The 19,736-nt window shown below is 50.0% G+C and overlaps 1 protein-coding gene and 1 long non-coding RNA gene across 2 annotated transcripts in view; one reads left to right on the forward strand and one right to left on the reverse strand.

Moving 5' to 3' along the window:
• Positions 1–4,389: 4,389 nt before the first annotated feature.
• Vipr2 (vasoactive intestinal peptide receptor 2) overlaps positions 4,390–19,736 on the reverse strand; it is a gene marked incomplete at its 5' end in the record, with an annotated part of 52,117 nt that continues 36,770 nt past the window's right edge. Inside the window, 8 exon segments of the mRNA NM_001173121.1 lie at positions 4,390–4,563; positions 5,241–5,282; positions 5,348–5,477; positions 7,660–7,751; positions 8,063–8,132; positions 9,200–9,260; positions 10,279–10,429; positions 13,240–13,381. Of these exon segments, the coding sequence (NP_001166592.1) occupies positions 4,390–4,563; positions 5,241–5,282; positions 5,348–5,477; positions 7,660–7,751; positions 8,063–8,132; positions 9,200–9,260; positions 10,279–10,429; positions 13,240–13,381 (862 nt within the window).
• Positions 15,403–18,658, forward strand: LOC134476463 (uncharacterized). Its single transcript, XR_010048147.1, has 2 exons — positions 15,403–15,939; positions 17,349–18,658. It is a non-coding gene; the product is annotated as an uncharacterized LOC134476463 (long non-coding RNA).

The raw sequence follows: 19,736 nt of genomic DNA on the forward strand, positions 1-19,736 counted from the left end.
GAGCCTGGCCCACCATGTCTTGGTTGTGGCCCGATGCACCCCATCATCTTGTAGAGATGTCCATAATCCTGCTTTGGTTTCCATGGGTCAGAACTGAGTAAGTGGGGAGCAGATGCTGCCACATACCCTATTTCCTCCTCTGGGATCACCCTCCATGTGGAGTCCCCTCTGCCCCAATGTCTCAACACCCCAGCTCCTTATGGTACTGAGCCTGGATGGGATCTGGGATTGTTGAACACAGAAGTCCCAGGCACTTGGGCAGAGCAGCAGAGGGCTTAGGCCTCTGTTCTGACCCAGTCCCCAGGCAGCTCTGTGAACCTTAGGAGGTGCTATAGGGTCCTGATCATTCCCTCTTGTCTCTGTCTCTGCTGCCATTCTAGACCTTCTCTGCTGTTCCCCACGTCATCCTGATTGGGCCTTGATCCTGACCTATACCCTCATTCATGGTCACTGACTGGTTTCCCCCAAAGTCCCACAGAGCCCTAGGAGTCCTCCCCATGCTTCTGGAGAACAGAACTGAGCTCACGTTTGCCTGACTGGGTCTCTGTCCAGCTGTCCTGCTGAGAGCCACACCTCTGTGCCAGGCTGCTCTGGCTGACCCAGGCTGTTTCTTGTTCCCACATTCTCTCCACTCCTTCACAGGGGCTTTGGTGCAGCCATCTTTCATGAGCATCGCTGTGCGATCCAGAGCTCCAGTGCACAAACTTGGGCCTGGAACCCCCAGCTCCCGTGAAATGAGGGGGATTCTTGGGGCCTGGGAGGAAGAATAACCTCAGGCTGCGCTGACTCCCGCATCTCAGGGCTTGCTCTGACTGGACTGTGGGAATTTACTTTATGATTTAAAAGTCACAACTCCTCACATTCTGAACTACATTATTTAAACCACAACTGTGTGTGGTTTTCAGGTGCACTGAATCTCTGTGCTGCTTTCCTAGACTGTCAGATGTGGCCTTCACACATGAGGCTGCAGAACCCTGAGTTCAGAGCGAGTCTGGCCCTGGTCCATGTGGCTTGCTGACTATATCCCAAAGGTTTATTTCTCTGATGTTCCTCCAGTTCCAGGTGCTGAATATACAAAGCTCCAACCAAGGTCCCAGGGACAGCCTGGGGGCATCTAGCCAAGGATGGCCCTGCAGGGCAGAAGATGAGGGACAGTGGGGGCTGCTGCCAACTGGAGGCTGCCTGCCCCACTTCCCTCATCAGGGTGTAGAAGACACAAAGGAAGCAAGACACCCTTTTCTTTTCTCCCTCAATGAGCACTTTTTGGGTATAAAAGATGCCCTGGATCCTTTGTGACACCGGCGGCCCCACACAGCAGCTCCCAGGCTCCTGCTGATCTGCAAGCAGCGCTGACATGGACAGCAGGGACACGTGAGCTCCGCTGCAGTGGGAGGCTGGCACTGGTCCACTTCGTTAGTGGGTCAGGTGAAGCTTGGCTTTCAACACAGCTGAAGAGAAGCTCTCTAGAGACAAGATGCTCACCACTCTTTATATTAAAGACAAGCAGTTCAGAACCAGTGGGGCCCTTTTAGGGTTCCCTGGAAAAGACAAAGCTCCCATTGAAGTGTGCGAGGCTTCTCAGAGTGGCTGGAGTGTGACCGGGTCCCACCATCCCCAGGGCATACACTCACCTTAAGGACTTATTCCATGAGAACACTCAGGCAAACATAAATACATGTAAATAGCAGCTCAAACAGAGACGGGGAACTAACCAAATAAACCAAGTTATGTCTAGGCTGTAGAGTGATACACAGCTGTGGAAAATAATGCAGATCTGAGCTGGGCATGCTGGCACACACCTAGAATCCCAGGTATGTGAGAAGCTGAAGCAGGAGGATCTGACGTTTGAATCCATCCTGGTCCACTTAGTGAGACTGTCTCAAAAAAATGGGAATCTGTATGCTCAGATGGGAAGGATCTCTGCTCCATCTTAATTGGAAAAAGCAGGCTGCAGAACCTCTCTTCAAGATGACCTAATTTCCATGAGTAAACAGAGGAGGAAGGAAGATCTGTTTGGTAGACAGGAAATCCTGGACCCACATTAGTGCTCACAATCACTACCTCTGTGGAGCAAGAGGGAGGAGAGCACAGTGTCACTGCACCTGAAACCTGAAGTTGTGTCCCCAACACTTTTTACCTGACAGAGCGCACTGAGCTTTCTCGTCAGACAGGACCAGCACTAGCCCTCATCTACTGCCAGTCGGCTTTGTTCTGAGGAACTCACCAGATGCTGGTCTACTTGACCATTTCTTAGTTTGGCATCCTGAGAGTTTGATTTTTAGCCCTGTGTTATATTCCTCTTGACAATACAGCGGTGTGCTTGAGTGTGGAGTACAGATATATTTTCTCTGTGGCACAGTTGTGGTTAAAGGACACATGCATATATTTCCCTGTGGCACAGTTGTGGTTAAAGGTAGGCACACATATGCATACTCCAGCACACACACGCATACCTGCACACCCTCTTCTGTGTAGTCATATGCCCTCTCGTGCACACTGTACACACACGTGCACCAAGTCCCACTCTGGTTCTGGCTGATGGGTCTTCAGGTTATGGGAGCTGAGGAGCCAAGGACAGGGAAGGTGGTGAGGCTGCACCCACTCCTTGGCCACTTGAGACCTGCCTTTTCCCTTGAGGACTTGAAAGGTCAGGGATAGCTTCCAGGGAAACTTCCTCAAAGAAGTCAGGTGGCCAGTGGGATTCTGTCTGCACCAGTGGATTGAGCATCACAGTAAGTCTGTACTCATGACAAATGTGACACCAGGTTACAGCAGGATCATGACATCACACATACCCTTGGGACACAAAAGAGCATATAATGAGCTGAGCCACCACTCTGCACTAGTCAGCTCCCTTGGCCCTGTATACAGTCTTCTTCCTGTCCCCAACATGAACATGCTGGCTTCAGCACCTGCTTAGACAGCAAGTACATTCCATCTGCGGCTGATGTTCACACCGGTGATTGAGGACCACAGTGCCCACTGGCCCTCAGCCCTGCTCAGGGCGACAGCACTCATCCACACCTGGACATCAGCAGCATCTCACTTCCTTGCAATGGCGGAGAGGCAGACTGAGCTAGGGCTGTCTCTGTTCACTGTGCTCCTCTTTGTATCTGTAGCCCCCTACCTGGTCCCAGGTCGTCCTGTCCTCCATCCCTTAAGTAGGTTAGTGTTTGGGCCTCTGGCTCCCCTGAGCCACCCACCCCACTGCAACTGCAGACATGGGGCCTCTCTGCAGTGCTGTGGAAGCATCCAGAGATGCCCTCCTGGACAAGCAGTGTGGCCACCCCCGGGATGCGCAGACCTGGGCTGGCTCCATCATTTTATTTCCAGGGACATGGGCGTGGGGTCTTGTTCTTTGCTGCCTCTTGGACCCCCTGGTTTCTGGCCTGGGCACATCCATATTGACCACCAGCCCCTGTGTGACCAGGGTCCACATGGCCACTGAAGCCTCCAGGTGGACTCTGAAGGCCTCAGTTGAAGGCACAGGTTGTGTAACCTGTGCTGAGACCCCTGGCAGGGGCTGGCAGGGTCAGCCACTGGGATGACCTGGCCCCTCCCTTTATGTCTGCCTCTAGGCCATGCTGGACATTTCCTTGGGGTCTGTAGACACTTGAAGAAGTGGAAAGCAAGAGCTACTGTTTGCAAATACTGGACAGGAGGGTTCATATCATTTTATAATTTGTTAAAACAATTTCCATTGAAACAGAAATAACTTTAATATTCTCATCAAAAAGAGAATGGTTTACTGTTGCCCCCAGGTAACAACTGTCCCTTGGGCCTATCACCAGGCCAGATAGAGCATTCTCCTGCCAACACAGAATCAGGGTTGTGCCAGGCCCTCCTTGAGACAGCCTACTATCCCCTGGTGGCTGGGGCTGAGGAATTGGGGTGCAGAGGCCTTTAGGGACATAGCCATAGGCCAGGAGAGAAGCAGAGGAGGGCACTGCTCTTGCAGACCCCATCTGGTCTGTTGTGGTTTGAAGATCCAGCTTCTGTCCAGCAGCCTGAGGGCCAAGGGCGTGATGCCCAGTCCGGTTCAGGCCTGGCTCCCAGCACAGGATTTGTGCTGCGTGGACTCAGCAACCTAAGAATGCTTTTGTTTCCTCTGTGTCTCCTGGCCACAGATGTAGTTCTGACATTTAGAGTTGGTCCCCTGTTCACGTTGAAAGTGGATTCACCTAAGTGGTTGAGCAGCATCATGAATGAAATGATCTAAATGCTACCATTTAACAATAATGAGTACTGAATCAAACCCATTACATTGTGGCCTGTCCCACACACAGGGATGAGCTGAGGAGGGGATTTCATGAAGGGTGGGCAAATCTCAGACCAGCTGGGTGGTGGCAAGTCGAACAGCAGGAGGAAGCTGCACACTGCAGGACACGGCTACATGACCGAGGTCTCCGTCTGCAGGAAGGACTGGGTACGGGAGCCCCGGTGAATCTGCAGGGCACTCTCTGAGCCATGCTGAGAGATGGACCAGCTGTGCAGCCGGTAGTTTCGGCCCCCAGGCTGCGTCAGGCACAGGCCTCGCCACCTTCTCTTCAGCTCACACTGCACCTGGGCGAGGGCACTGCAGATGTTAGCTGTTTGCTCTGGGTGGAGGGCCTGCAGCCGTCTCCAAGGCTGAGCAGAAGGATGAAAATGGCCTGGAGCAGAAGGGACGGGGATGCCCAGCCAGAGCAAGAGGAACTCCCTGGGCACCCCAGTGTCCCTAGGGCATGGACCACTCTTGATGGGTTGAAGTGTGGCTGCTCCTGACAGAGGTCAGGAGACGTGGTCTGTTCTAGGCACAGTCCTGGCCACATAGGGATCTCGCCAGGAATCTGAGCAAGGGGTGCTGTTACCTGTGGAAGCTGGAGGGGGGTGATGTGAGGGACTGAAGCTCAGGGAAGAAGGGTGGGCTCTGGAAAAATGTCCTTAACAATGGAGGAGGGAGCCAGGCTGTCAGTCATGGAAGGCTGAGGAGGACCCAGACCTCAGATTCATCTTGGGATGCGGGGGTTTCCTGGAGGTCCTAGCCCCTCCCACCAAAAACCTGCTTTTATGGCCTGAGCCATGGTCAAGGGGCAGGACACTGACAACAGTGGTGCTGGGCTCTGAATTCTACTGTGTGGAGGGAAAAAACTATTGTACTAAGGGGAGCTGGGCCAAAATGTGCAGGGAAGGGTTCTGGCCTGGTCATGAGGGGTGGGAACACAGCACAGAGTAGGGAGGAAACTGGGACCAGGACTCACCTCACTGTTCAGGAAGCAGTAGAGCACTGCCACCACCAGGCCCTGCAATGGGAGAGTGTCAGTGTGGTTCGAGGCTGCCCGCACCCACGTGCAACCCCTGCACCCACCTGGAAGGACCCGACACACAGTTCGAACAGGATCTGGTACTGGGCGGAGATGCCTTTGGGGAAAACTGCAAACACCATGTAGTGGATGCCAAACAACGGGATGAGCAGCAGTGTGGACTTGGCCAGCCTCCTGGGCCAGAAGGAGAGGGGACACAATGATGGTGAGTGAGGGCCGCAAGCCAGGGTGTGTTGGGAATGGGGCATGCATGGCCTCATCTCTTCTTGCACCTTCTATCTGTGACCCTGGCCCTGGTGCTGCTTTCCCTGTGCATGTGGGAAGCAGGTGACAAAGCTTTGTCTCCCAAGGGGGATGCTGTCCCAGGTGTCCTGTGGGGCTCATGCATGCTGTGGCTGTCAGGGGATAGACTGGCCTTATCATTGCTGCCATCATCAGTTACTGGGCTGACCAAAGGGCTGACCCAGCACAGTGTCCTTGGTGCACAGTGGTCTGACAGCTGTTGATGAAGGCACGGTGATGGGGTGGGGTTGGCTGTGGGTTGGTATCAGCTCTGCCAGAGAGTGGCTGTACATTCTGAACGTTACCCTCAAAGCAGGACCTTACCTTCTACCCTGCTTCTCCAATTGTCTTAGCTAGAAGGCCTGGAATTTCAGCTCCTGGGAATCCTGGCATGGAAGCCTAGTGACAGCACAGACCCTTTGGGGCCTACTGACCCCATCCAGTTTTCAGAGGTGACAGGATTCACTCTAAGAGCCCAGCTCTGGGCTGTGGCTCTGTGGCTACTCTTTGGAGTCGTGGGTCTGACCACGTGTCTGCTAACATTGCCCAGGGGCAATGTGCTTCAGACTCTTGGGGCTCAGGGTGAGCCTCCTGCTTGCCTGGACATTGAGCTGAACGAGTGTTCCCTCAGCTGGCCCCCAACACTCAGGAAAGCACCACCACCTTCAACAACAACTTCTCCTTTTCTCCTTCACCATATTTGTCTTCTCCTTCTTGTACTATTTATGCTACATTCCAGTAATTTTAAAATGTTTTCTCTTGAGACAGGCTCTTGCTAAAGTTGCTCAGGCTGGGTTTGAACTCTCAATCCTCTTGCCTCAGATTCCCAAAGAACTGCATTACAACTGCTAACACCAACTTCTTTAACTCATTTTTGTAGTACCTCCCTTAAGTCCACACCTCGTTAGGTAAGGCTAATCCTGGAGGTGTGTTCCTTCCCCTGCACCCAGGATTTCTCCCGCCATGGGTGGGGGCCTGCAGTCAAGGCCCATCCTGGGAACTGTGATGGTCAAGAGAGCCTGCTCACAGCCCTTATTGGCATGTCCACATGGTCACTGTGGACTTGAGCTGGCGTGGCCACCTCTTGCAGAGCCCAGGAGGCACAGCACAGCACCTTGTCCTCCCCATTTCATAGAGAGGTTTCATCAGTCATATAACTCTGTTTCAAAATAAAAGCATCTCTCTCAAGACTGACTTCACACCAAGGAGCCTGCGGGAGGCCAGCACAGATGCTTAGGTCTGCAGAAGGTCAAGTTCCAAGAGTTGCCTGGGCAAGGCAGATCTTAGATTTCCTATGTGACACATGGCTGGATACAAGTGTTCTACAAGTCCTCTCACAGTGCTTCCTTCAGGTACTGTGTCTTCTGGGTGACTTCCAGGGACTCTCAGACCTTGGTGACAGATAGTGCTTTCATTTCACAGATGTAGAAACCAAGGACCAAGTGTGAGTCACTTTTCTTAGCCCCTTACTGGGCTGTGGCCCCATAGCAGGGTTCTTTCCCGGTGGCCACCCTGAGCCCCACATAAGCAGATAGGCAGCCTCCCAGAGGACACAGCTCTGAGCTGTGCAGCACTGTAGATCCATGTGCCAGTCTTCTCCTGAGATGAATCAGCTCTTCACCTTAGACTCAGGATTACTCAGACCTGAGACAGGAACTCAAGCTTTTGCTTATGAACCATGGATAGAAAAGTATAGAATTTCCACGTTTCCTCATGGAGTCCTCAGATCATCACTGATTGGCCAGCCCTCCACTGAGGGATGATGGGGGCATTCACCTAACTTGTGAATGACCACTGGGCTATCACCAAGAAAGGACATCAGGTGCTAGCTGTATTCTCAAGGCTGTGGGCCATGGGGTTTGACAGAGAAGACAGAATTAACCTAAGAGTGATGCATCATCCAGGGGACAGTTTACCTCACAGGATGTGGTTACTGCCTAACAGCATGATCACGCCAGGGACCTGGTATGCTACCTATGCTCACACAGGAACTGGCAGGCCTAGGGGTTGGCATTAGCCATGCCTATGGCTGACATGCCACATGGACACAGGAGCTGGGCAGAAGTACACTCACTTGTACTGGGATTGGTCATTGCCACCCACATCCGGGGATGTCAGCTTTTGCAGTAGAATCCTTATGATGCTGATGAAGAGCGCAAAGTTGACCTGTGCAGAGACACATGGGGACCTGATTTCTCTGTGCACAGCAGGAGTGCCTGGGGCACCGAGAGGCCAACACCCCGTCACCACAAAAGCCACTACCACATGCCTCGGAGAAGTGTGGGGATGCCAATGGGACAGACCCAAGCCCAGCCTCATTGCAAAGTCTAGCTAGGAGGGGCTGGGACCTCCTTCCTACTGGGAACCACATCCCCGAGGCCTCTTCAGTCCTGAAGTCCTCATGGCCTTTTTCAGGACGACTGAGCAGATGGTCATCATATCCAGGGGAGTCCACATGTCCCCAGAAAGTTACTCACCAGGATGGAGACCAGAATGGGTATCCGGATCACCCACCAGGGGATGCTGTGGTCATTTGTGTCCCAGCAACTGCGGAGAAGGAGAGCTGAGTCAGGCCGAGCTCAGCATGAGCACCTGTGCAAGGAATATACCTATGCCTGCAGGGTCCCACACTTTTCTGCCACCACCCTCTCAGATACCAGGCTCTGCCTGGAGGCAGCGCAAGGTGGTATCCCAGTGAGGGAGGCTCTTCCCTTCCAATCTCAGTCCTATGGTCCATAGTATATATATGGGACCAGTGTGGCCCACGGCAGCCCTGAGAAGCTGAGCAGTCATCTCTCACGGGCTAGCGAGGCCCAGCCTCACACTTTTTTCTGCTAACAATATGAACAGGACTTTTTGTTCTGCAGACCAATTTCCTTTCACGCCTCAAATGGAGCTGAGGCAGGTCTGGCTAGGACTTACACCTATTCTGTCTGGCAATAATTTGGATTTTGGTTATCAGTGTGTGGGTTGTCTACTGAGAAGCATGATCCATGCTATAAACAGCCTATCAAACTCCCTCCTAGACCCACATCCCTCCAGGGCCCACAGGATGGGGACAGCAGGGGGCTTAGTCCACTCTCTGGGACCTCCAGAACAGGGGTCTGAGGAGGAATCACTGCAGGATCCCCCAAGTTGTCAATGTGCTGAATCACACACTAGAGCAGGGATTGTGTTAGGCCACCGACCTCTAGGGGCTCTGCTGCTGAGAAGAGCACACACACCAGGCCTTCACAAGGCATGCTTGTGCGGCAATGCCTGCCTATGAGTTTAGGGGCAGAGTCTGGTTCTCCACACACAGAGCATAAGCCATGGGAACTGGTTAGCCAATGCCAGCCATAGAGGTCACTAGGCCCAGTCTCAATCCTCTGCTCTGTAGATACACTTGCCTCCCTGTGGTTTTCATTTGTAAACCTGCTGTGCCACATGAGGTGCCATTCACTTTTGCCTTGGTTTCTCCACAGCCAGACCTGGCCTCGTGCTCTAAGTGTCTGAGGCTTCCCCACTTACAGGACCTAAAATACTCCTTTCCTTACCAGGAACAAGCTTCTCGAGCTCCCACATGACCAGCATGGCCAGACCCATTTTGAAGGCCAGGAGTGGGCACGACTCACCCTGTGTCTTCTAAAGAGAGCCGGGCAGCCGTCCACACTCCAATGCAAATGGTGGGGATGCCTGCCGGAGACACTGGGTCAGACCACTCCGTTCAGACAGCCATCAGGCCCAGCCCACTTAGTACTGGGCCAGACTTCCAGGAAAGAGCTTCCCGCCCAAGGGTTAAGCCTTCACCAATATGGCTGCACCTGGAGCCCAGCTTTCCCAGGCAGCAAGGCAGTCAGAGCATCTGAAAGGCGAGGATCTGACTGAGGCTAGAACAAGGCTTCTGGTGCAAGAAGGACAGCTGCAAACTCAGAGGCTCAACTGATGAGGCACCCTGCCTTCAGGGCCTGACACAGATCCTATGTGGGTGACGTCTGTCCTGCTGCTTCTTCCTGCTTCTGATTTCTGAACACCAAGAGCTGGCTGGCAAGAAGGAAGAGTCATAAAGAACTTCCCTCTTTGTTTGCAGATCAGTTTGAATCTGGAGCAAAAGTGCCAGGAATGGGTTTTTGACTTCTAAATGAAACATTTTAAGCCAGTTCTCTGATTTCCAGAAATGCCCAAGTGTTATGACTTGTGTCTGGATGCCCCCCAAAGCCTCATTGGGCTTTTTCAGAGGTGGCTGCATCCATAATGTGTAACTGACTCATGGTGCAATGCTAGGATTGAGGGCATTATGGTGAAGGGTGTGAGTGCTGCCCACTCTGAGAAGCCTGGGTAAGATATAAAGGGTAGAAAGTTCTGTGGTCCTCCCTCCCTTGTTGCTTTGTTACCTTCTGTCTGCCATGAACTGTTTCTCCTCTGTGATGCCTGTTTGTCACACCATCTTGCATTGGAGCCAGCCAGTTATGAACTAAAACCTCTACAAACTTTGACCTAAATAAAATTTCCCATTTAACTTTGAGTGTTGGGTATTTTGTCTCAGCAACGAGAGAAAAGTAACTAAGGCACCAAGTACTGTCTGCCAGGATCTCCTGTCCCCTACATGATCCTGAGGTACGCATAAAAGAGTGAAAGGTTTTCTAGGCTGAAGAAGTCTGTTTCCTGGGGGGGATGGAGTCAGGGGAGTGAGTCAGGGTAGAGAGGTCCTCACCCCATCCAATCAGCAGGTAGGCTAGGAAGCATCTGCTGGGGGAGAAGATGGCCACCAGGAGAGTGTGAAGGTACAGCCCCTCTACCAGCAGCCAGTAGAAGTTTGCCATGATGCAGTACTGGAAGAATACCAGGCTGAGCTTGCAGCCAACCTGGAACAGAGAAAGTGGAGAATGTGTCCTCAGCAAATACTTACGGCAGATTACTGTTGCCATGTTTGTCTACAGGGTGAAGGATGCGCCTGGGCTCGAGGACTGTGATGCACAGGGATCTCCTTGAGGGGTAACATGGCCAAGAGGGTGGGGAAATCACACCCAGGACAGAGCGCTGTGACAGCTCCAGCTGTGGGTACACTCCTGGGTGCCATGCTCTGCTCAGCTCCCTTGACCTTTGTGGCCTTCTTCCCCACCCCTCTGACATGTGGGCTCTGTTCTTTCTCCATGGTCCACTTGTGTTGTGCTCCCTTGGGACAGGAAGTGGCGTGTGCAGTGTTCCGGGGCTGCACTGCTGCCTGACAGGCTGGGCTGGGAGCTTTGAGCTCTGCTGTGGCTGTGGCTTCTGACCTCTGTGCCCACATCTGAGCAGGATGCCTAGGAAAAGCTCAACTGGGGAGGCCACTTCCCTATCAACATTTCAGGAAGTTTAGGAAGAGAAAACAACTGGTACAGCGAGGTTCCCGATGCATCTTTACAAATTCTGACCCTGTAATTTCTCTGGTAGTAAGATTAATTTTGATTTTCAGAGATGAAATCAAGATAAAGCAAAGGTAAAAGTGAGAAATCTAAAAAATGAATTACTTTCCCCAGGGATCTAAAACTATTGTCCCTAGACAAAAATGCTACATTCTATACAATAAATTCATTCCCATATCCTAGATGTCCTTTCATGCAATTTAACTTACACCTGAACACTGACAGATGGGTGGATACACTGCAGCATGTTCATGTAGTAGATGTGGTTATACACATACACAAGCACATGCTTACACACGTGCACATGCGTGCACACACACACACGAGGGGTCTTCCCAGGGCCTGCTTCCTTTCTCTGTGCACACAACATCCTGCATCCATAGGTGTATAGTCCCTGAGAAAATGAGGGTATTTAGCACCATGTCCCGAAACTTCCCTCTGTGTCCCCAAGATGTGACAAGTCAGGAAACACTAAGTGGATAGGACTGGATGCCACAGAAAGTGTTATGTGGAGGACACTGGGATCTGGGCAAGCTGACACCACCAGCGGAACCACCTCCCTGTGCTGTGTGATCAATCATACCTGGCAGCACTGGTCATGCAATGGGACAAGGACAGCTAAGGATGTTGTCGGGATGTTTTTGCTCTACAAATCTCCCTGAATACCTGCTGCGAGTGACCCATCTAACCAGCCATGGAGCCTGCCAAGTGGTGGTGGTGTTAGGTTCCTGCTGTCCCTCATGGAGTTGCTGGGCGGTGCTGTTGCTGAGTACATACAGAGTCCACGGGATGTGCCAGGAAGTGCTGCTGTTAATTGAGTGTGCATCTAGTGGGATTTGTCAGGTGCTGTCACTGAGTGTGCACTGGGTGGGATTTGCTGAGTGGCACTGTCACGGAAGGACCTGGCTTCTTGTGGACCTTTTGGGGACCTGCCAGGAAGTGTTGTTGGACCCTTATGCATTTCATGGGATTCTCCCTTTCTATTAAGTGGAATTAACCTTTCTCTATTAGTCTTAAACTCATCTCCAGGCATTTTCTTCTGTCCTTCAGGTACAGATAAAGGAGTGAAGCATGTTTTGGACTGAAGGAGTCTGTTGCCTGGGGGAGATGGAGTCAGGGGAGAGAGGCTGGACAGATGCTGCCCTAACCCTAATCAGCTCCCTCAGTTGGGAGGCAGGGGAAAGGCTCTTTTATCACAGTTTCCTTAAATAAGATCTAAAGAAAGACAACTCCTCGGAGCAGGGTTAGAGTCCACCTCAGCACAGAGTGCACACCTCAGGGTCCCTGTCTCAGGAACAGAGCTGCCAGCTGGGGGATCTGCCAGGCAAGGGTTCCTTATCTCTATTATCACAACAGACTCCACATATAACCTAGTCCTGTATCACGAGCAAGGCTGTCCCGGACATGCCTTTATTTACAGGGTGTGTTAATGGCTTCAAGTCACCAAGGGTCTTCCAGCTCAGAATGAAATGAATTCACACCTACTCAGGCCAACCATGTGCCAGCAGATGATTCTGCCACCTGGGGTGTAGGAGGTGACAGTTTCCAACCTCAGAGCTAGATCCCAGGTCAGGGACACATCAGAATCTCAAATACAGAGAGAAATTCAGTACCTTGCAAGTAGGAGCTGCTCATTAAATATTTCTCAATTTGACTTGACTTGATTAGGTACTAAGTAACCACTAATAACAAGGACAAATAGCATCAGGGGAGAAAGACGGCGCCAGCATCAGAAAGAGGGAAACAGTCTTACTGCATTTGTAGAAACTAATAACACAGATCATTTATTCTTGTGACCAAGAGTTGGACCAGACACAATCACAGACATGTAGCTGGCTTCCAACTGAGTTTGCATGGAGTTTACTGATGGTAAAGGCCAGCTTCCTCCAGCAATCTGTATGGAAGCACTGAGTGTTTGGAATCTGGAATGTTAGATAGAAAACACGGGCTGGTTGACATCAGGCTTTTCCAGTTTGCAGCTGCTTGCTCACTTACTGTGGCTGCTGCCCTCATCTTGTTTGGGCTGGGCTTGCTGGGCTCAGGGATGCATTCTTCACTCTCAGCCTGGGGTGTGGCCTGGACCCTGGCACTCCCTGCCTGTGGGGCCTCTCTGGGGCACAGCTGCTGTTCTGCTCTCTTTGTCAAGTTCTCTTCATTACTCAGTCTGACCTGGACAGTGGGCCCACACTGAACATCACTGTCTCACCAGGGAGGCACTGGGTACTGGAGTGTTGAGTCCTGGAGGACTCCGTAGTTGGGGACAGCCTTACCCAAGAGGATGGCTGGTTGAGGCAGTGCAGTGTGCCGGAGCTGGAATACAGGATATCATCCTTGACCAGCACGGAGACGGCTCTCAGAATGAAGGAGAGGAACAGGTTCAGGTGGATGTAGTTTCTGGTACAGTGCAGCTTCCTGAGGAGGACAGGGGAAGGGTAGGACAGATGATCAGATACTGAGGTGCAGAGTGGCTTTCTGTTTTCGGTGGAGTTGGTAATGAAATGCTTATTCTAATATTATTCTAATACTGACATCTTAATATTCATCCTTGTGCCTTAATCTTATGGTTTTCATTTATGAAAAGCAAGCACTTACTCATGTATTCTATTATCATTTTATAGTTAGGTGTTTTTCCTGTTGTGCATTGTGATATGTATTTCTGCAATATGTCTTTCTGATCATTGCCTGAGGTTAGATTTCAGGATACAACTATGAAAGAAAGTCCTACACAAGTGGGCTTGGAGAGTGTGGATATGGAACAAGCCTAGCTGGACTGGGGCTGCCTCTTTTCCTCTGGGTTCTCCTGCTGCATTGAAGGATTCAGGCTGATACGACTGGGCATGGGCTGCATCTTCCCTTCTTCTTCTGTCTTTCCAAGCTTTTTTCTAGAGAGGGAGACTCTCAGTTGCATATGAAAAAGTTGGTTTCTGTCCTGATAGACACTGCTGCAGCTAGAGGAGGTCAAAAATCTGAGCTCACTGGTTTCATCTGGAATTCAAAGCAAGGGGCTAGTATTCCCAGTAGTGCCTCATTGCACTGTATGACACACTTGAAAATATTTGCTCAGTTTTCTCAAGCAGATTCTAAAATACTACCACAATGGTGGTTGATAAAACTCTTCAATACATATAAGGTATGATTAAAATCAATGACGAATGTTTAATTTTTAAAAATACAAGTGATACATTGCCACTAATCCCCCTCAGAATATCCAAGATGCTCTCATCCCTTCAAACACACATCCCACCAATGTGTCTTTTACTGTAAAAAGGTTTTTAAAAAATGTAAGCATTGGCTCTTTTGATCATCCCTTGTATGAGCAAAAGCCACCGATGAGAGAGTTCATGGGGCAGTTTGTGGCAGCAGGAGACAGTTTGTGGCCAGATGATCCTGACCTGGCCAGAACCTACTGAGAGTTTGGAGATTTCACAGGATTGCTCCCACTGTCAAACTGGCACACAGGCTCCTGGAAACAGCATGGCTCTCACGGACCCTCAGCGAGCAGTCAGTGACAGTGTCACTCACAGTTCCCCTGGACATTGTGTTGAATTCGATGCCCCAGGAGTCAGGCAGTCTATTTAATGTAGGTGGAAAGATTGTAAATAACATGCTTTTTCTTTAAAATTAAATCGAATCCAAAAAAGAGACCTGGTTTTGACAATGTTTGACAATTGCGAATATTAACGAAAATGATACTGGGTGCCTGGTTCACTTGCTAAAACTTTAAAGTCTGGACAACTGACCTATGCTTGAGCAACTTTTTCAGTTGCAAATTTTAAAGTCTAAATGTAGACAACTATTCCCACTACAAACCTAGTGGCTATGTTCAGTGATGCTGTGCAAACGACGACCTGAAGATTTATTGTAAACATAGGAATGATACAGAGTACCCTAATGTTCTTGACAGTTGATCACAGATTGAACCAACAATTGTCTGGATCTAATGATTTAAATAAAATGCATTATGACATTTAATTTTACTTGTTTCTTTCTAAATTTAAGATGTAAAGCTTAGGACATTTAAATTATCCAAGTAGTTGGTCTCTGCATCTGCATGACCACCACATGGGAAGGTGCTGGCCCAGGCTCCTCTGTCCCAGATGTCTGTCAAAGCCCTTGACAGCCAATGCAATGGCTCCAGTCCTGAGGGTGTCTCACAGGCTCTAGCATATTCTGTATCCGTCTGTAAGCTTTGCAGGGCCCATGTGTCTGGGGCATTGATAATTTGCCTTTTTCACTCAAGAAATTCTCAAATTAGCTTTCCATTAGCTTTCCCATTATTTGGCTTTAGTGTTTTCCTAGCCCCATTTTCTTTTATTTTGGGTTACTGTATTTTATTTTATTTTTAAATATTTATCAGTACACATTTGCACTACAGTGTGTATTCTCATTGTAGGTATATTTCCATGTACATGACATAGTATTCAACTCTTTTGTACCTCCCCTTCCACTCTCCTTTCCTACTCACTCCCTCTCCTCATCCCCCTCCCATTCTGTGGGAAGCCGCCTATGATGGCGCCCATTTCCTGCTTCCGGGTTCTTCCCGGCCTGAACAAGCCCGCCAAATTGTCATATCTGCCCAGTTACCCGTGACGCTAGCCTATCAGCTTGTTAGGCGCGCTTCTCTGTGATTGGATACTGCTTCCCCTTATAAGAGGTTGTTCCTGCCCCCAACGGCGGAAGAGGAACCAACGTTGAGGGTGGCGGACCTTGTTAGGTCCGGTTCGCTGTACGTAATAAAGTTTGAGAGCTGATCCTGCTCGAGTTTGGCCTCCTGTCTTCCGCGGCTCCGGTCATCTGGTGGCCCCCGTACGGGGAATAAAAGACTCAGCAACGTGCCTCTTCGGCCGGGAGGTGCGATTGCTGTCGCCTGCGGTACGACGGAGGACCTGGCCCAATAACAGCGGAAGGCCGCGAGCACCTCTTCTCTTCACCCTGATCAGCTACGTGAGATACAGCGGTTCCCGGGACAGGTGAGTACTGGGTCACCTGGGTTGGGTGGACGCACCTAACAGATTTTGAGCGCCACACGAGTGGACGCCGGTTTTTTTTTTTTTTTCTTTTCTTTTCCCTTTGCATCTGTTTTGCTTTCGCTTCGCTAATACAGCCCGACAGGCTTTTGATAGAGCTCGATCGGAATGCTCAGAGGAGCCCGGAGCCACTGCCGATTGTGGGTCTCCGGAGGACCCTCAGGGCTCTAATTCTGATTCGGATTTGGAAGGCTCAGAAGAGGAGGTCGTCTTTGCTAAGCATGACCCTCCTACACCGTTAAAAGAGGAACTTAGGGCTCGGGAAGATAAAAAGGGGAACCAAACACCACCCTGCCCGAGCTACTCCGCCTTACGGGAAGACCTTAAGCCCTTCCGCCCTTTGGCAAGTTCGCGACCCACGATCACCCCCTTCAGGGCGCCAGGCCCCACTAAGCCCTTCCGCCCTTTGGCAAGTTCGCGAATTCAGGGCTCGGGAAGATAGCACCGCCGTGGCCGGAAGAGGAGTTGCTCCCTGGGCTGCCACCACAACCTATGGCACCGCCCTGGTTAGAGGGAGAGCTACTTCCTGGGTTGCCTTCTGCGCCCCCATCTGGGGAGGGAGGAGGACGTTCCTTCCACCAGAGGGTATGGTTGCGGCTTCCCTTTGAGTGTTCCGGTCTCCATGCATTCCCGGTACAAGTAGGAGGCAGGGGAGGAGGAGGATATTATGAGCCCTTAGAAATTAAACAACTTAAAACTATCAAGGACGCAGTTTCAGCTTACAATATTTAGATTGGAAGTCCTGGAATGAGGAATTCTGTGTAGAGCAGGCGGCAGCCAACAGGGAAAATAACCAGAGAGAGTGGAACAGGGATATGCTATTAGGGCGAGGAGCCTTTGAGGAAGATCAAACTCAATACCCTCGCCAGGTTTATGAACAAATTAGCCGCTGTGGCCTCCAGGCCTGGAGACGGCTGGCTGGAAAGGGAGAACATACGGGTCACCTTACAAAAATTATACAAGGGCAGGGAGAGCCATTTTCAGACTTTGTGGCCCGCATGCTTGAGGCCGCTAACAGGATTTTTCCAGATGCTGAGGCGGCTCACCCTCTCATAAAACAATTGATTTTTGAACAGTGCACTAAGGAGTGCCGTGATGTCCTAAGAACTAACAAAAATAGGTCCTTAAGAGTGGACACGCCTGTGCCGTGAATTGGGTGGCCACGGCCTAACGCCCAAAGGAAGAATATCATTGGCACTCTTTACCATAATCATTCCCCTGCCATGGAACATAGCAATCCGTCCCCAACCGACAAAGGGCTGGTGAGATGGAAAGATGTCCTTACAGGACAATGGATGGGCCCGGATCCAGTGGTTAGCTGGACCCGAGGTGCGGTTTGTGTCTTCCCACAGGAACCAGGCTGCGAACCGCTGTGGGTCCCGGAAAGATTGACGCGAGCAGTAAACTCCCCACCAATTCCTGATAAAGCACAGGAGGATAAGCCCGCGGACACAAGTCAACTCGACCCTTCTGGGACCGACGCTCAGCGCCCGAGACCATCTACAAACTAAAATGTCTGGTTTGGAGCTTTTTCTATTCTGTGGGTTCCTATTAATCACCCCTGTGATATGCTCAGATTCCACAGAACCACCACAATATCTTTGGGGTCCTTGGCACCACCCGCCCACATTGGCACCTTTTTCGGCGGCCTCGCCCGCCTCACCCAGGGTTTACACCATCAATCAAACAGTCCTTGATTATGACCCACCCGCTTAACTCCGGTCGACCCTCCATTTCTCTTCCTTCTGTCCCACGATTACCTCTTTTTGGATCCTAATTGCCATGGCTATCCTAGTAGGGCTTGTGGTTATTAAATGCTTGTTAGATCGCCTCATACAAACTCAGCAGCAGGTTAAGATCACAGCTATGGCAGCCATGCAAATGGCAGCAGGTGGCCCATCAGGCCAGCAGGCCGCCGCATATCTCCTTCACATTGCAGAACATCAGCTATAAGAGCTGAGTGGGCAAGCCAATGACGGGTAAGACGGGAAAAGCCCTCCCGGTCAACCTAAGACAGGCTCCACTCAGATATACATGGCCTATAAGGCCAGGGGTCCCTTCTGGAGTCAAATTATTGGCATTGAGATGCGAGACCAAGGGTACTGCAGTGCCATCCGCCCCAAAGGTTGGGGGGAAGGCAGGAATGAATGTCTATATGCATCCAGGTTCGGTTCACAAAAGCCTGGCCCTGCGAAAAAATGAACCACTCACCTTGAGCATGGTCCTGGCGCAAGGATATGCACAAAACAGGGTGATGCACAGCAGGGTATAGACCTCTACATTCTCTCATGCCTCGGCCTACAAGGTAGGCCCACTCCTAGGTGTCTAACAGCAACAAGGTCATAGACACCTTGGAGGGACCCACAGACCATCCTATTTTAATAAATAAAAAAAGGGGGAGATGTGGGAAGCCGCCTATGATGGCGCCCATTTCCTGCTTCCGGGTTCTTCCCGGCCTGAACAAGCCCGCCAAATTGTCATATCTGCCCAGTTACCCGTGACGCTAGCCTATCAGCTTGTTAGGCACGCTTCTCTGTGATTGGATACTGCTTCCCCTTATAAGAGGTTGTTCCTGCCCCCAATGGCGGAAGAGGAACCAACGTTGCGGGTGGCGGACCTTGTTAGGTCCGGTTCGCTGTACGTAATAAAGTTTGAGAGCTGATCCTGCTCGAGTTTGGCCTCCTGTCTTCCGCGGCTCTGGTCACCATTCATCTACCTGTCTAATTCCTTTTATCTATCTTCATTTTGCACTTTATCTTATTTGTATTTTGGCTTTCTCATATGATAGAAACCATACTGTATTTACATTTGTGTGTCTGATGTATTTCACTTAACAGTTTGGTCTTAAGATGCATCCATTTTCCTATAATGACTCAGATTTGTAGCAGAGGGGCAGTCCACCATGCGTCAATACTGCATTTACTTTTATCCATTTGTAAATGGCCTATTTATCTATACTGTGCTGCTATAAATGTGGGTATACATGACTCATGGTTGTATGATGCCTTTAACTCTTCTGGAAGATACCTAGAAGAGGAATAGCTAGGTAAAATGGAATTTCTAATTTTAGATTTTTTTAAAGGAATCTTCATACTGATTTCTATAGTGCTTGTACTAATTACATTCTCTCCAAAAATGTGGGAGAATTTCTTTTTCTCCCCAGTCTTGCTGGTATTTGTTATCGATATCTTGATAAATCTATTCTTTCTGGAGTAACAAGGAATCTTGGTGTTGTCTTAGTTGCATTTCTTTAATGGCCAGCAATGCTTAATATTTTGATGTGTTTATAGGCCATTTGTCTTTCTTTTTCTGAGAAGTGTCTATGTATTTCAGTTGTCTATTTTTTGACTGGCTCTTTTATTTGGGAGGTTCTAACATTTTTTGAGTTGTTTATATATTCTATATATTAGTCTTCTTTCCAAAGTATAGATAGAAAACTTTTCTTATTCTGTAAGTTGTCTCTTCACGCTGATGGTTGTTTTTTCTTTTGCTGTGCAGAAGCTTTTAAATGTAACATAATTTTGTTTGTTGACTTTTGGTGTTATTCTTTTGTAACTGGGGTTCTGCTCAGAAAGTCCTTGCCTAATGCCCATGACTTCAAGAGTTTTATCTATGTTTCTTTCCAGAGAGTTTAAGTGTTTCTGTTTTCATGTTGGATCCATTTTGTTCCTACATTAGCACATGGTGAGAGATACGTGTCTAGCTTTACTCTTCTGCATGTAGACAGTTAATTTTCCAGC

The sequence above is a fragment of the Cavia porcellus genome, unplaced genomic scaffold (assembly GCF_034190915.1).
Source record: "Cavia porcellus strain 051 isolate PalLab524CR breed Dunkin Hartley unplaced genomic scaffold, mCavPor4.1 scaffold_6, whole genome shotgun sequence".
NCBI lineage: Eukaryota > Metazoa > Chordata > Mammalia > Rodentia > Caviidae > Cavia > Cavia porcellus.